The 16,354-nt window shown below is 43.0% G+C and overlaps 1 protein-coding gene across 1 annotated transcript in view; it reads left to right on the plus strand.

Annotated features, from left to right (window-relative positions):
• Nucleotides 1-13,504, plus strand: part of LOC121063322 (sucrase-isomaltase, intestinal-like) — a 55,903-nt gene extending 42,399 nt beyond the window's left edge. Inside the window, exons 17-23 of the mRNA XM_040543740.1 lie at nt 990-1,074; nt 3,516-3,572; nt 5,288-5,418; nt 6,221-6,309; nt 6,681-6,730; nt 10,402-10,560; nt 13,366-13,504. Coding sequence (XP_040399674.1) covers nt 990-1,074; nt 3,516-3,572; nt 5,288-5,418; nt 6,221-6,309; nt 6,681-6,730; nt 10,402-10,560; nt 13,366-13,425 — 631 coding nt within the window. The 3' untranslated portion in view covers nt 13,426-13,504. The remainder of the gene's footprint in view (nt 1-989; nt 1,075-3,515; nt 3,573-5,287; nt 5,419-6,220; nt 6,310-6,680; nt 6,731-10,401; nt 10,561-13,365) is intronic.
• Nucleotides 13,505-16,354: the final 2,850 nt, after the last annotated feature.

Consider the following 16,354-nt stretch of genomic DNA (forward strand, 5'->3'; position numbering starts at 1 on the left):
TGATGTATTTTTGCTGTTTTGGGTACCCCTAACAAGCAGGTAGGGTGTCAGAGCAGGCACTGACACTGAGCCACTCTGCTCCATAAAATAAAAACCTGCCTTTAGGCAGGGGCAGCACCAAGGTGTTGAACAGCCTCAGTTAAACAGAACACGGAAAATAAACTTTGGAACAGATTATTCTCTGAGGACATAGGAATTATACACTAATGTGCAACAGCCAGTGTGAATTTGTCAAAAGCAAATTATGATTGCCTTTTCTGATGAGGCAACAGGGCTATTGAGTGGGAAAGGGAGGAAAGCAGGAGGTACAACGTAGCTTGATTTTAGGAGGGTTGAGCCACTGCTCTGTGTGACACTGTTATAAGCTAACTTGGAAATGATGATCTGCATGGATGTCCTAGGAGATAGGCTTACAAATGACTGGAAGCCTGTTCAGATTCTCAGAGATTTTATGTCGTATGAGCTGAGGTTCCTAAGAGGGGGGAGGATGTCTCCTTTATGCCTGGGGCTTGTCAGTATTTTCATTAGCTGATGCAGGATGCAATAGAGAGCTCATCCCAGGCTGGCAGATGACCCAGGGTGAATGGGATTGCAAATGCATGTCTGGAGGATATGATCAGAATCAGAATGATCTTAATACATTGAATAAAATATACTGAAATCTCTAAGGTGCCATCCAGCCAAGACAGCTACAAAGTGCAATACATATGAAGGTTGCTTGGTGTTTGTCCTGCAAAGGATTTCTAATGCAAATCTGTGAAGGGTGTAGGAAGCCATATCACAGAATCAGAGAATCTGCCAGAGCACGGCAGTGTTACTGTAATTTCTGAATCTCTGTCCAGCTTTTGGCACTCCCTCAGCCAGGAGAAATATGTGGTGGTGGTGAAGGATGCATTAAGGAAGCAGATTTCTTGTGGCAGCGAGTAATGTCGAAATATTCTGCAAGTTCTATAAAAATGTGAATTAACATGCCTCACTTTCCATGCTAGATTTACCTCTGATCAGCAGTCTCGTGGAATAGATACTGCCTTCCTTTGGGGACCTGCATTTATGGTTGCTCCTGTTCTTGAAGAGGCAAGTACTGCAATTAAAAAGCGCCATCATACTGGAATAAAATAAATGAACTCCGCTTAGGGCACTAGATGACATTCAGGGCATGTTTGCTCATATCCACCCGTTTCCTCCTTCCCCTGTCAAACCCTGCAGAAGGCATTTCAAAACAAGCCTGAGCAGCGCAGGGCTGCCCGGTGCTGGAGGTGGGAGGGTGAAGGCGAGGGCACGGCATTTCCCTGCCACTGTGAGCGCTGAACAGATGTCAGCAGGCTGGATGCTGCCCCTCGAGCGCTCCTACGCCTGTGCTGATAGATCCCTCCAAGGACACACAAGGCAATAATCGCCAGGCTAGGAAGAAACATGGAGGGACTGAAACAAACTGGTCTCCTTATTTACTGCTGTCCCATTGCGTTTTGGCGCTGCAGCATCTTAAGGGTTGTGCAAGGCGTTTACCAGCACCATGTGCACACACCACCCTTACAAAAATGATGACAATGATAGCTGATAATATGGCAGGCTTTAAAAGCCATCATTTCCCTATGGCTGTGATGGCCACAGGTTAGGTCAGGGTAGCAGATGCTGTCGTGGGCCCCAGAATAGAGCTGCAGGGTGGGTTTGCTCTTGCTGCTCAGCTGGAGCAAGGGTGGGTTTCTCTCCTCACCCCGCTGCTGACTGCTAGCAGGGTGCAGCCTCAACGGAGCACCAGAACGGTGTAGTTGTGCAGAGGCAAACATCTCCATGTGATGTATCCTGGAGCTGTTTGTGATCAGCATGCTGCCAGAATATCTGAGACATTTCCTACATGATGCTGATGATCAAACACGTAAGCAGGCTTCTGCTTGTCATTTTTTTAATGCAACCCTTGTGCCTATGTGAATTTAAAATGAAATTCTTATTTCTTCACATAAAACCATTCCGACTCCTCTGTGGCACTTCATTCGTCAGTCCTTCATCTTCAGACTCCCCCAGGTTTCTAATAGCTGGTGACTAACGTGGAGAATTCAAAGGGTCTCAGACCAGTAAGATGATGAAAAGATGTGGGAGAAACCTTCCCATAAAGAGAGGGTGAGAAGCCAGGGGTTGCTTCCTGCAATGAAATGAATGAAAATGATGATGATGACTGCCTCGAACTGCAGCATGGCACCTGCTCACCTGGAGAAGGTGGGGCAGGACAGGTTTCCCTCTGCTCCTTGATTCCAAGGGTGTGAGTGAGGGAGATTAATCAAAATGAAAACGGGAAATGTTCTTACACTGGCTGTTACTTAGGGACTCCTTAAAGCAAGGCTTATCAAGAGTCAGGCGGTGATTGCACGCTTCTCTGCACATCAGAATATCCAGAATTGTTGTAGTAATGCTGAGAAAATCTAGGAAGAGGGACATCTTGACTTTATAGGGTTTCCTTTCAAGCTTTAAAGGTGTTATACACACTTAGCCAACCTTTAGTTGCTAAACAGACAGGGCACAGCACCCCAGCCTTACTTGCTGCAGAATTAGGACACCTTCCCTGAGCCATGCAGCACTGCCTGTTGTGGGAGACAGGTCACAGGACAGGACAAATTTCCAGGTTAGCAGTTGCTGTATTCTAATATGAGATTTGCATGCGTTAAAAAAGCAGCTATTTCTTAGTTCTTCTATTGGTTAATATGAAAAAAAAATCCCTAAAATGTCAAGTGGTAACTATGCCTTAGCTCTTCTCCTCCACCTTGACATTTCATGCTCCATCTCCTCCCAGGGGATAACCATAGCTCTGCAAAGGGGCAGACGTCTGCTTTGAGACTCAAAACTAATCTGTTTGTGAGAACAAGCAACTCATGACCAAAAAAAAAAAAAAAAAGGGAAATATGTTTTGATTCTGACTTTTCCTAGAGTGATTAATTCAAAGTGCCTTTAGTGTGATTTTATCCCTGCAATAATACGATGCAATGCATGCTGTAAAACAAAGTGCAGCAATTGTGCAATTAGCAGTGCATTAGATAATATAATTTATCCGCAACTTTAAGTGATTGCAAATAAGGCATATATCTGCATGTCCTGCGTGCAGACATTGCTCTTTGCCTGTTTTGGCAAGAGGGACGAAGCAGTGGTTGCCCTCACTGCCACTCCAGCCTGCTCTGTTGTCTGATGTGAAGTCCTGCCTTGCAGTGCCATAGCCCTCGCTGGCATCACTCAGATGTTATGTTTGCAAGACGTGGAGCGGTGTACCACGCTGAACTAACAACTTAACACTGACTTATCCCACAGACCTGTAGTAAAGCCCCCCAGATTGGGTAGGGTCATCTATTTTGCATCATAGATTGGCCAGCACGAGTCCATTGCTGTGACAATAACTCAGCCTTAATATCCAAAATTTGATGCTGTTAGAGGATTGAGTGTACATCTATCCATGCACAAATATAATAAAGCTAATGTAATATCAGAAATGTAAAAAGAGAAGGACTTTAATCATTTTATAACAATTACAGGGAGCGAGATCTGTGGATGTGTATTTCCCTGAAGCAACGTGGTTTGACTACTACACTGTAAGTATTTCTAAAATTCAGTTTCTTACATTTTTACAGAACTTAAAATATTACAATTCCAGCAAAATGACTTTTAGCAACGTTCAGCAGTATTTTTACCTCAGCATCTGTGTTTAAGAAAACTAGAGCACAAAAAGTCAACACCAGCCTAGCTGGGAGAGTAAATTGCACAGCTTTCAGTAGCATTTTATTTGCTATTTTTGGTTTGTAAAGCTGTAAAGACACAGAGAACACAATTTTCAAGAGCAGCCTAGAAATTCACGACATTGTCAAGATTTCTATTCTTTTTTTCTTCACCCTTATTGCATGCTTAAGTTATTATACCTATACCCTTACCTGTGTCGAAACAGAGACCTGAGCTGCGCTCCTGAGAACATGCTGCAACCTTTTTGTGCACAGAGTTTTGCACACGCATCATTTTGGACAGAAGGCATATGTACAGAGCAGCATGAGGCTCCCTTCCAGAAGATGCTTCAGGAGCTGCAGAGCAAGATGCTTTGTGGAAAAAAGCCATATTCCTCTAGATTCAGGGGCTGCAGGGTTCGACCTCTCCAATGCCATTCTCAGCGCTGCAGTTCCCAAAGTGCTCGGGTTTTGAGCTGTGCTCTGCTGAAATCTGCTGGATGAAACCAGCTCTGGCTTCAGGGGTAGTTAGTTAGGCTGATGTTAAAAGTTTTCAGAAACCTGAGCCCAGGAGCATCAGGCTGCTGCTAACTACCCTGAGCAGCACCGCCAGACAAGTGGGAACGACAGAGCAGCTCTCGGAGGAAATTCAGGCTTATTCTTCAATAGGCACTGCTCTGGGCATCTGCAGCATTTCACTGGTGTCTTCAGAGGGATGTTCATCTAGCTCTTTTCCTTTCTCCTCTCATAAGGCCATGGTTCAGTGGGGTCGAGCATTTTGCTCAGCCCTCCTTGCTGCAGTTCCCCCCAAGCCCACGTGCAGGGGCAGGCATGGGAGCATTGTCCTGGTGTCCCCTGCCTGTGGGGCGTGTCCCACACATCAGCAAAGAGCAGCTCCCAGCACCTGGCATGTGTTTGCTGGTGCTCGTCCAGAAGCAAGGCTGGATATTTACCATAAGTTATAATTACCCTTCATAGAGGGCAAGAGCCAAGCCCTCCTGTTACCTCCTCTGCACATAAACCTTGCCTACACCTGTTTTTTTTAGGGATTAAAGCAGAAAGAAACGATGCAGAGAATTTATGCTAGTTGTCTACACATATATGAATTTCACTCATTGAATCCCGTAATTACTTTTTGAAAGGGGAAGACTTGTCCTTAAAAGAGAAGAAAATCTACAGTTTACATTCCCCAATGATTATGAATCACTCACCTTACACTGAAATGTGACAGTTTCCATATGCATAAAAAAAGGAAGTGAAAGTTTCTTTTTCTTTTTGCTTCATGTCTTGATGATTTTTTTTTCCCCAGCATACAGAGTAATGATACCATTTTAAAAGACGATTTACTGTCTTTCATTCATGATGGCTGTATCTTCATGCATATGCATCACTGCAGGGGCTAGATTCTCTTCATGTTCAAAAAAGAAACTGGAATAATGCCCCTGAAATCTGCTTATTTTTTGGTGCATATTTAAACTGGTGTAATTAAGATGAAAATATACCCCTTGGTCTCCTTTCCAGTGATATATGGTGACAATGTTTAGTGCCTGCATTTGCATATAGTTTTTTAACTGTATTAATTTTTGTGGTAGGGTTACAAAGTGCCAAGTGCCTGGCGCGGGACGTATGCTACTGTCGCTGCCCCATTGAACAAGATCCCTCTGTTCATCCGTGGAGGCTACATTCTGCCAGAACAGGCTCCAGCCACCACAACTACCAAGAGGTAATATTGCGAGCCGTGTCTGTCCCCAAAAAACAGTGGTGCAGGTCAGACTCATCACCACCAAAAAGCAATCAAAAAGAAAGAGCAGAAGAGAAGCTATCTGCAGCTCCCAGCTGCCATCCCAGCTGATAAGCACAGTATTTTTATCCCACTACTCGCTCGGTTGCGTTAGAAGTCACCCCGGAGATGACCCACGTCATCTCTCACATGGCCGAAACCCACACCTGGCTCTGCAGCTTTGCTAGGAGAAGCTCTTGCACCTCTCACGGCCACGATGACCAGCTGCCAGCCGCTCGCAGTGAACATATGCTAGGGGAAGATGCAAACCTCTTGTCCTTGGGTGAATTTATCAAATGCCATGGGCAAGGTGGAGAGGCTCAAAGCTCTCTCGAGGAAGATTGTTTCCCCACACCAATGGGTAAAGGGCTGGCCTCGGGTCTGAACCAGACACCAACGTGAGCAGGGAAGGGAGGGAGCAGCACCATGCAGCGACCAGACTGAAGCACAGTGAAATAGCCTCAGTGACCAGCTGCCTCCCCAGCTGCCCAGTTGTCACACGTAAGGCCACTAAAGAAGGGGGAACTTGTCCACACAGGCACTTGAAAGGTGGGAACAGAGCAGGGTAAGGTTCTCATCGTAATTTCAAGAGCCATTTTAGGAAGCTATGTAGTCATTTTTCCGTGTAACCTTTCTTGTAACCTTAAAATTAGAGTTAATTGTGTTCAGAAGTTTTTGTTAAATAACATGGAAGGGACAGTGGCCAGAAGTTCATACTGACATCTCTTGGTGTATTTGTCAACAGCCGCCTGAACCCATTTGGGCTCATTATTGCCCTGAATGAACAAGGAGAAGCTTCTGGGTCTCTCTTCTGGGATGATGGTGATTCGATCGGTGAGTCTGGGCCCCCTCTATGAAGCAGGGTCTACACGCAGGGCTGTCCTCAGGCCACCTTTTCAGCAGTATAACGGCACTGACTGCTATTACAAAGAGCTGGAGAGCTTTGAGGTTGAACATTAGAGGTGAAAAGCAGAGTGCTCTTGAAGGCGGCGTTTCAGCACAAGAAAGGTGTGACATTGGGGACGGCTGCTCTGCTCGAGAGGGCAGTAGCTCGCTTCGTGAGGTCACACCGAGAGGAATAGAGGAGGAGATTAAATAACCCACAGTCCTCCGAGAGTGACATTAGCTGCTTGCCACAATTAGTGTGAACTGCTCATGGATTTTGCTGTTTTGATACTAATCCTCCTTGTTTTGTGTTTTAACAGATACTATTGAAAATGAGAACTACTTCTTGGCTAAATACACATACGGCGCAGTAAGTAACAACGTACCAGGTACCCACAGACTTACAGGTAGCTCTACTGTAGTGTAGCTATTGTAAGGTGCTGATGTCTAACTTTCATCCAAATAACATTTTTTCATACAGCTCAGCCTTTGAAACTGGTAAGCTACCTAATGTTTTCGTTTGCAGGCAGCTACAAATTAATCCAACCATGAGCCTGCAGTTTTGTGTTTGCTTCATTGACTATCACAGTGACGCATCATTAACACCCGTGGTGTGATGTGAACCTGCAAATCCACTTTTTTAGCTCAGTTATTTTTCCTGAGTTGCAGGTCCTGGGGATGAGGGACATTTTCCTTGCCTTCCTCCTGCAAGCACTTTTAGTCTGACGGGTAGGAGAGGGCTGTGTTCTCGCCTACAGGCTATCCTCACAACTTCTTAGCTGTGCTCACACGAAGCTTGTATTTTGTGGCCCAGAGAATTACATACTCTCCCTTCTTTAGCTTGCAACTCCTTGTCAGATGGCACGGAGATTGCTCCCACGGTTGGCATCCCGTGGAGTGATTCAGCAAGCTGCCAGCAACCTGCTGTGCCGTGCTGATGGATGCTTCATACAGCACAGGCACAGAGTCAGGGCTCCAATGCCTTTCACATGTGGTTCACTTCTCAGGCGTGTCTTGAGAAAGCTGAACAGAAAAACTCAGCAGTCTCGGCTTCATCTGAGAAAAACACTATAAAATAAACCTACTGGAAGCTCATTAAGTGTATGATAGTAAGTTGTGGGAGTTATTCAAAAAAAGCTGAACCTACTTCAGCAATCTATACAGATTATATTTCATCTGCAATTCCAGTGTTCACATGTACTGTAGCACAGTTCTCACACTGTGTGTTCCTGAAAGCACCAAAGTAGTCTATAGAAAATCTTCAGAAGAATAAAAAATTATATTAATGCTTATTGTGATATTGCTCTTAGAATGTGTGTCCTCCAGGAGTGAGAGCAAGTAAGAGGAAGCTGATGGGTTTTGTTATGTAATCTTGTATATTCGTGAGGTATTTTTCTGGAAGTAACACTGCATGTCTAGATTTAAATTTAATTTTTAATCTGTTTTCTTCTTGATTTATCATGAAAAAGTCTTCTAAGAAATGATATTTCAACTGCAAAAAGGAAGAAAAATCACTTTGACTTTCTGTAGTCTGTGTATAGCAATTTATTGCAGGGAGGCAATACAGAAAAACAATATCCAGTTTTATATTAAATTCTGATCTGTGCAAATTAGATTGTTGATTCACTGGCTCTTCCATTTCTCATTGCTCATCTTTGACTTCTGCCTGTAAATCCATAGCTGAAGTCCCTATCTGCATTCCAATAATCTCTAATGTCAGTTTTTTATTATGTGTTTATAAAGAAAAAAATCCATCTCAAACAGCAAATTGCAGAAGTATGAGAAATGTTTGAGAATCTTGGTGTATGTTGCACATTTCTATATTCTTAAAAAATTATGGATGAACAGTTTAATCATATTCACTTTTAGAAAAACACACAAATTTTGGTCCCTGAGAGATTTACTGGTAAGGTCTGACATCACAGCATTTACTCTGAATCCAGCGTAGAGTTCTGCAAAGGTACCAGCTGCAGGATTAGACCTTCTCTTTTATACTTTCATTCGAACAACCCAGAAGTACAAAGGAATTCAAGACCAGTGCAGGCACTTAAACCTTAGGGAATGATTCATGCTGCCTGCTCTCGGGCACTGCCTCACCGCGGTAGGTGTTTTAATTCACTTGACACCATTTTGACACGCATGATGGCCAAGTGACCTAAGTCAAGGTGCCCCGTATTATTAAACCTACTAGTTTAGAAGGATGTGAGCCAGATGTATAGGCTCCACTTTACTTCAGGGACAAGCAGGGAGAGCCAGAATCTCTGCCTCCGTGCCCAGAGCAGGCAAGGTAGAGATGCTCAGACCGGGCCGAATGCCTTCAACTACACCAAAGGAACGGGGTGCATGGCTTGCTGTTTGCTGAAATGGGTTACCAAAGAGGGCTCTTGCCCAAGGAGATGGCAGCTTCTGAAAAAGTTTGCTAACCACTAGGTAACTGAATAGCCTGGGAGCAAGTTCTTTTTAAAACTGGTCCAGTTTTCAGGGGGAAAACGTTTGGGGAAAAAAAAATACATAGGGGAAGCCCTGGCTTCTGGCCTTGGGTCCAGGACTTGCTTGTACTTTACATTTATAGGGCTTTAAGTGATATCCATAAGGTTCCTTGCTCCAAACTGAACCCGGAACCTTCCTGGGCGATTGCTGTAATCACACTAGGTGCTTGGGGAGGAGGGGGTCACTCATTGCCCTGGATCACCACCTCTCCTTCTCCCCAGGGCCTTGAAGGAGGGCAGATTGGGACCTGTCAGATGGACAGTGGCGTCTGCTGCAGAGTCCTCAGAGCTCGAGTGCAACCTCAGTTATTAACACAGTTGTAATCATTGGGCTGAGCATCATACTGAGCTTGCTGAGTCCATGAGACCACCTTGAGCTAGCTCACCTGCCTGGCCATGCTTGAGACAGAAATAAATCACTGTTGGGAGGTGGTCTGTCTCTACTGAATCTTCCCCTGTCAAATATGAGCCCATTCAGCAATGGGGGAAGGTACCATGTATAAGTACCCCAAGGCATTCTCCAGGGGCTTTTAGAGGTCTCTGCCCATTTGCTCCCCAGTAGCCAACACTCCTTATTTCAGATTAAATCAGCGTGCTGGGGATTAGCACTTATTTTTAGAGGGGATGCCCGAAGTAAGCAGTCTGAGCACAGCCCTAAGTTACAGATACTGTGATCTAGCTTCTGCTCCTCCTCCGGCCGTGCAATATTGAAATAACACAAGCTAATTTATGCAGAAGGTTCCATCATGGGCTTCTCCTTGGCATATTTTTAAAAAGTCATGGTTGCATAGCAATTCATCATTTCCTGAGCAGTATAATTCATCTTTATTTCCTTAACAACTTTGATCACATAACAAATGCAATAATTCCTCTTCATTGCTTGTATGGGAAATTATTGTTGCTGGTGATCCAAATGAATTTGTTTAATGACTTTGTATGTCCTCTTGGTTCATCCCTAAATACAAGATATATAGTAGGTAGGAAGTATAACAAGCAAAGCCCTGTGGACATACTGTGTTCCTTCACTGTCCTTAAAGCCGGGGTATGTATATCAGAGAAGATTATTAGCAGGAGTTTTGGAGATGTGGGATGTAAAACAGTGGCAACATATCTAGCAGCTGATGTCTGTGGAAGATGCTACCCATTTAAAGCAGTTAGTTGCAGATGTTAATCAAATCTGCCTCAAGGTCACTAATTGAATCTCTGTATCTGGATTTTGGGTTTGCGTATGCCATTGTACCCTGCAAATGGGTACAAGAACTGAATTTGCATTGATCACGAGTAGAAAAACTGGCCCAAGAAGATGCCAAATGAATGTTGTAGAAGCAATTGTGTTTCTTATTTTGTTAGTTTATGATGATACACAAAACCTTTCTTATGTGAAGATTAATGTGAGTGTTGTTTTTACTTTATGTTCTCAGATTGTATTGTCTACATTGGAAGGCTTTCTGTACATTGGCTGACAAAACTGAGACTACAACAGTCACAGTACCAGTAAGTCAACTCCAAAGAGTTGTGATGGTCCTAAAATTTCCTCTGTGGCCTTTTGCAGGGCAACCTGAAGACAGAAATACTTAAAAACGGCTACCGGGGGGCTGACTCTCTGAGGTACAACAAAATAACAATTCTGGGCCTGAAACTGAAACCTCACGCTGTCACTCTGAATGGAAGAGCCATCCGTAGAGATGCCTTCTCCTATGAGCTGAATGGGGTAAGAGCTGCGCTGAGGGATTATGAAAAGTCTAGGGGGCATGGGAAGAGTCAGTGAGTAGCAGTTTTTCATCCAGACCCTTTATGTTTCCAAGCATAAGCAGGCATTTATTCTTGGTACAACAGTCTGAGTTTTAGGAAAAAGAAAAAAATCAAGAGAAAGAGCTGTTACAGGAAACTTTCATCTTTGCTATTGCACACACAGTCTCTCTTCCTCTCTGTCACTCAATGTCTGCCACTCACACAAGTTTTTTAAGCTAACGAAATAATGGAAAGAAGACACATTTCCACAAACTGAGAGAAGTTAGCTGTTTTATGGACATTGTTATCATTCTGATAAATGAGAAGACCTGACAAAGATATTTATCAGCTACTGAAAAGAAATGGTAGAGATATTTTTGTACAAGTACTTAGTGTCCAAAAATGAATGCGCTGTAGCTGGCTCTAATGAGCATCTCCCTGTTGTCAGAGGAAAGAAAGGCAAATCTCTGCCATATGTTTGAATTCCTAAGGAAACTATTAAAGCAGCGAGACACCAGTCGCAGTTTCACTGTCTGAAAGTAGGAAGCCACCTGTCCAACGTCATTGTCCCAGGTCCGAATGCATGACTTGCTTGTACCGTGCTGCTCCTTTAGCACCTGCAAGGAGACACCCCATGGGGATGGACTGGACATCCCTAATACACAGCAGTCACAGACTTAGTGGTCACAATTTTGTTTTCCACATCAGAATAGACAAAAAGAGCAGCACTGGCTCTTGTTACTTGTCCCTTACATGCCACCAAGCTGAAGTGGGTCTTGCACCACATGTGTGCATGTGTTACTCACATCTGAGCACTGGTCTGCACCCAGGGAACTCCCAACACTAACGCTCTAAAACACTAACCACTAGCTCGTCATTCAGTCAAAGGTACATAGCTGAGGCAAGAAGCAGTGGATATCACGTCTTTTGTTACTCTGCCTACTCGGCCTAACGATTTAAGTTTATTTGCAACCAAAGTGGGATCCCCATTATATGCACCTGGTTCTAACATTTACTTTATTGAAGAAATCTGTAAAGGAAGAAAATTGCTGAGAATAAATTTCTGCCATGGAGAATCATAAAAAAAAAATAAACTCACTTTCAGAGACGATGTCATAAATAAGAGTAATCAGTGTTGCCTCAAGGGAAGAAATTGTTTAACAGCCAAACTGCCTCTAAGCAAGCTGAAAGCAACATAAATGTGGCAGGGTAAAGAAAACACTCCATTGAGATATGCTTGAAGGCACCAATCTCAGAAATCCAGAAGATAACTGCATGCTAACAGCAGAACATAAAAAGATGATCAAGAAAGAGTAAAAAGCTTGTCACAAACGTATCATCTAAAACTTGATCAAAGCACAAAAGATGATCTCTGTGGCTTAAGAACCATTTCAGATAACAGGGAAAAAAGCTACCAGACTGCTGTAGTAGGTCCAAACTGCACAAAATTTACTTAAGTCAGACAGTAACCTAAACCAGCTAAATATATTCCTCTCACAACTGTACGAGATTCAGCCAAACCTCTCCCACCATTCCTTTACAGCTGTTTTAATGCCATTACCTATAATCCTCTCTTGTGTTAGACATTCTATTAAAAAAAAAAAAGCGTTAGCAGCCAGGGTTTAGATCTTGAAAACTTACAACCCATGTAATTAAAAAAATAATGAATTCTAAAGGGCAAATTTGCCACTTTCTCACAGGCTTAATGAGATTACATACCGCATAATAGTTTAACAAGCACAAAGACTACAGTCTGTTTGAAGGGATATAGCAGAAAGTAACTTCTACTATATTGCTTTTGGTTTACAGAAAGCAAAATTGCCTAAAAGCAGTGCTTAAGTGCATAATTGAGCCATAGTTATTTGTATATAAATAGAAGCAGTTTGCTTAGTAATAAGCCACTTCTTTCTCTCCAGTTCATGCAGTGCTACCCTGACATGTGTAATATCCCAGAATCTTCCTATTATTAGGACTGTTTATCTTTTTTTTTCCCGCTGGAGCGCTGTACCCTAAGAGCCTCAGACACTCCCCTGCAACTGCAGCAGGGATGCTGGAGGAGTTCTTCTGTGGACCAGGCTCATGTTGAAAACAAAATGATCTGTGCACAGGAAGATTCTCCTTTTTCTCTGCTGGGAAGCAGCAGCACAGTCTGGGGCAGCCTTTCTGTCTGCTCTGTGCTTTTTGGTTAATGTTTGGGTGGAGTTGCAGTATTTCTGTCTGGATCTGGCTCTGGATTTGAGTAAAATGCAAATCATTCAAGAAGTGGATTTTCTGCTTACCAAGTAGTGGTGGAGGACTGTTTTTGAGGAATTATGAAAATATCACACACTGAAGAAGTGATCTAAGCATCGACTGTTAGAGTCCTATTAACATCAATATGTGGAAGGGCAAAGAAATAGTTAAGAGATTCAAACGGATATCATGCATTTTAAGAGATTATTGGTTGTGAAACATAAAGATAAAACTGAAGTGCTAAAAATGGAAATTACATAGCATAAAATACAACAAATTTAACACTGAACAGACAGAGAGCAGGATAGATATTGTGTCTATAATTTCATATTTAATTCATGTTATTAATTAATTTTAAGATGTTGTTGAATTTCTAAAAGGGATGTTGAATTGGATACTGGAGTAGAAAAATGCATACTGCCAACAAGTCAGTCTTGTCTACCAAGTGTTGTTAAGGGAATCATAAAGGACTAAGCTCCCTTCTTGTTTTGAAGTTGGTCTTTACTAAGTTCACACAAAATTGTTGACTATTTTTGTGTCTTTTTTTTCACAGAAACTCACTCTATGGATTTCTGCCCCACTTACTCAGCCTCTCAACATCGCAGTTTACTAAAATGTTCAGAAAACACTGATATCCTTGGCCCTCAGACATTGATCTTTGGTTTTATGTAGAGAAGCATTTAGTCATTAAAGTGTTGCTTACACACCTGATGACTGCTCTTTTCCTATGTAATATTTGCAATTCAGTATTCATCAAATAAAATTATCAATAGTAGTTAATGAATATCACCATAAACAAACAATACACTGAACATCTGGACAGCCAGCCCAATTCACATAGCCCTGCTCTGGGGGAAGCAATGTGGGTCTGTCAGGAACATCTATGGGAAACACAGCTCACCATGAACTGGGGTCACACAGATCTGCTTTGCAATTCAGCTGTTTCTGGCTGCAGAATGATCTCCCAAGACCATGAGAAGCACCATCTCATGGTATCTAGAGCCACTGTTATTTCCATGTATAATAGTATAATAGCCATTTACTGGTTCTCCTTCAACATACACCAGGAGAGATGCACATTATGGCAAGGCTGGGGCTTCATGAACTCAACAGTTCACACCCTTTTAGCTCTGAGCTAAAGCACTATTTTTACCTTCATTGATATTTATCTATAAGAAACCTGAGTCACAATTTGCAGCCGTAAGAGCTTTAATAGTAAACAGGTATTCTAGTAAGGAGTTTGGAAAGGGACTGGCATCCACTGTAGGCTGCTAGGACCAGCTCTCCCTCTCCCAGCAGTTAAGCTCCTTTCAGAGCATTGTAGGCAGGGTAATCCTTCATTGCAGGCTTCTTAAGATGATTCTTCCTGTTCCTATCTCCCACTATTGCAAAAAGTACAGAAAACCCCACTGCTGGTGGAAATGCTTGGTCTGTTCCCAGAGCCGGATTCCAAAATTCTGCAGTGGAAGGTCACCGCCACAGTCTGCCATCCCTTAAAATTATCAACCACTGTTTCCTTTTCAGTGGGAAACTGTTCACCAATCTACTACACTTACTACACTTTCAGACATATGATCTGATTTTTTATTTGTTTATTTCTGTGGGTGGTCCTTTGGGGACCCAGGATTTGTACTTGATGGTCTTTGTGGGTCCCTTCCAACTTGGATATTCTACGATTCTCTGATTCTACTAACGCTAGTGAAAGTCTTTTAACAGGAATTTCTGATTTTCTCAATTATCAGTCCTAGACCACTCCACGTCAAAGATTTCACCCAGGTCAGGTGTTTTTACCAGAACGCATTTCTTCTGAATTAGCCAGGCCCGCAGTATAGAAGTAAATTCCCCTGGTTTATGCTAGCTGCAGGAAGACAAACACAGTTGTGTCTGACTGGTAAAAGGTTGCTTTCTCAAAGAGGGTTGGGTCTTGCAGAGAAAATTTAAGGCCTGGGTCTCACCAGAACTTTTGTTGGCTGCAGCAAGGTCTGCTGTGAAACATGTCTGTTCTGCACAGTGCAGAGAAAGCCGCTCACTCATCAGCTCTTGTGGGAAGGAGCTGGGGAAGATGCTACACAAAGGCATAGCTGAATTGGAAGGGCAGAACATGGGTTGTGGAGTGAAAGCTGATCTGAGGCGATGGATTTGACAACCATCCTCCTTGCACAGGACTATAAAACATAGTAGTAGTACTTGCTGCATAACCTGTGGACCCAGAGGACCTTGTCTGTGCTGTGTGACACAGCTCTGCACCAGAGTGCTCAGAGCAGCTTGACACGGATGGCTTTACAGTGTAGGATAGATGGGGAAAAAAAAGTAAAGCAGACCCATCCTGTGCAGAATCCAACCACTCATGTTTGGTCTGTGCAAAGATTGCATCAGAGATGTACCCACCTCTGCTCCCAGTTTTCCCCCCAAACTGAAAAAAAAAGCCACCAGGCTGAGGATGTTAGCTCCTTACCATGGCAAAATGCAGAGACAGAGCTAATGCTGAACACCACAGAAAGCAGACTTGTCAGCAGCCTGCCTGGGGGTGGTGGTGATGTTTTGGGTTGTTTTGGGGTGTGTGTGTGTTTTAGTGAGGAGGATTTGTCTCTAATCTGCCTCACAGTGTGGGGAAAAGGTGACAAATGGTGAGAGAGGAGCCTGGTGTGGGAGCTTGAGCACTGATGTGGCTGAATAGGAGAGATGTCACCTCCACAGAGAGCCCTTGCTGGATCACCGTCTGAAGGCAGCTGATACTCACAGGTTTTCTGTGAAATCAGTGACTAACCCTGCAATTTCATATACTTCTTAATGAAATAAGAGCAGAAAAATGCACTCCTACCAGCATCAATATGCTGTTCAGGCTTGTATTACAACCTGGACCTTATTTCTTTGTTACCTCGCTCCTTGTAGCGTCAGTGAACACAACAGGAAATCACCAGTCTGTAATACATCTACCCTGGGCTCTGATTTCACACGTTTATTTCATAAAAGTAAGCAAGACAGCCCTTGGTAGGAATTTGTATGAGACATCAAAGAAAAATGGTGTTGCTGTGTGTGCGTATGCATGTATTTATCCTCTCTTAGCATTGTTCTGCAGGTGTAATTTTAGATCTACTTTCTTTTTCTTTTCTTTTTTTTTTAAGTTCTGGTTATATTTCATGTTCTTCCCATCCTGACAATTTCTTTTTTGTTTTTGAGAAAAGGGTAAACATATTGACAAAAAATATGGAGCAGGTGCTACAAGAGATATGAACTGGATCCAAGAAGCTATAGCCAAATATTTTATCGTCTTTTTAGATTAGATTAGATTAAACATGAACTTTCCCAAGTGTTGGTCTAGGTGGAGTAAATTTATTACAGATACAGATCTTCAATGGAGAAGATCTGTATCAATTTCTCTGGCTGGGATTTAGAAGTGTCTGTAGTCAGCTTCTTTCTCCAGCCTGCCTTTGTTAGCTATAAAATGCACCAGCCAAGTCCTTCAGAACCTGAAGGAGTTGAAATGTAAAGGGAAAACCTTAATTTGTATTTCAAAACCCAGTTAATTGCAGGCTCCTTCC

The sequence above is a fragment of the Cygnus olor genome, chromosome 1 (assembly GCF_009769625.2).
Source record: "Cygnus olor isolate bCygOlo1 chromosome 1, bCygOlo1.pri.v2, whole genome shotgun sequence".
NCBI classification, from domain to species: Eukaryota; Metazoa; Chordata; class Aves; order Anseriformes; family Anatidae; genus Cygnus; species Cygnus olor.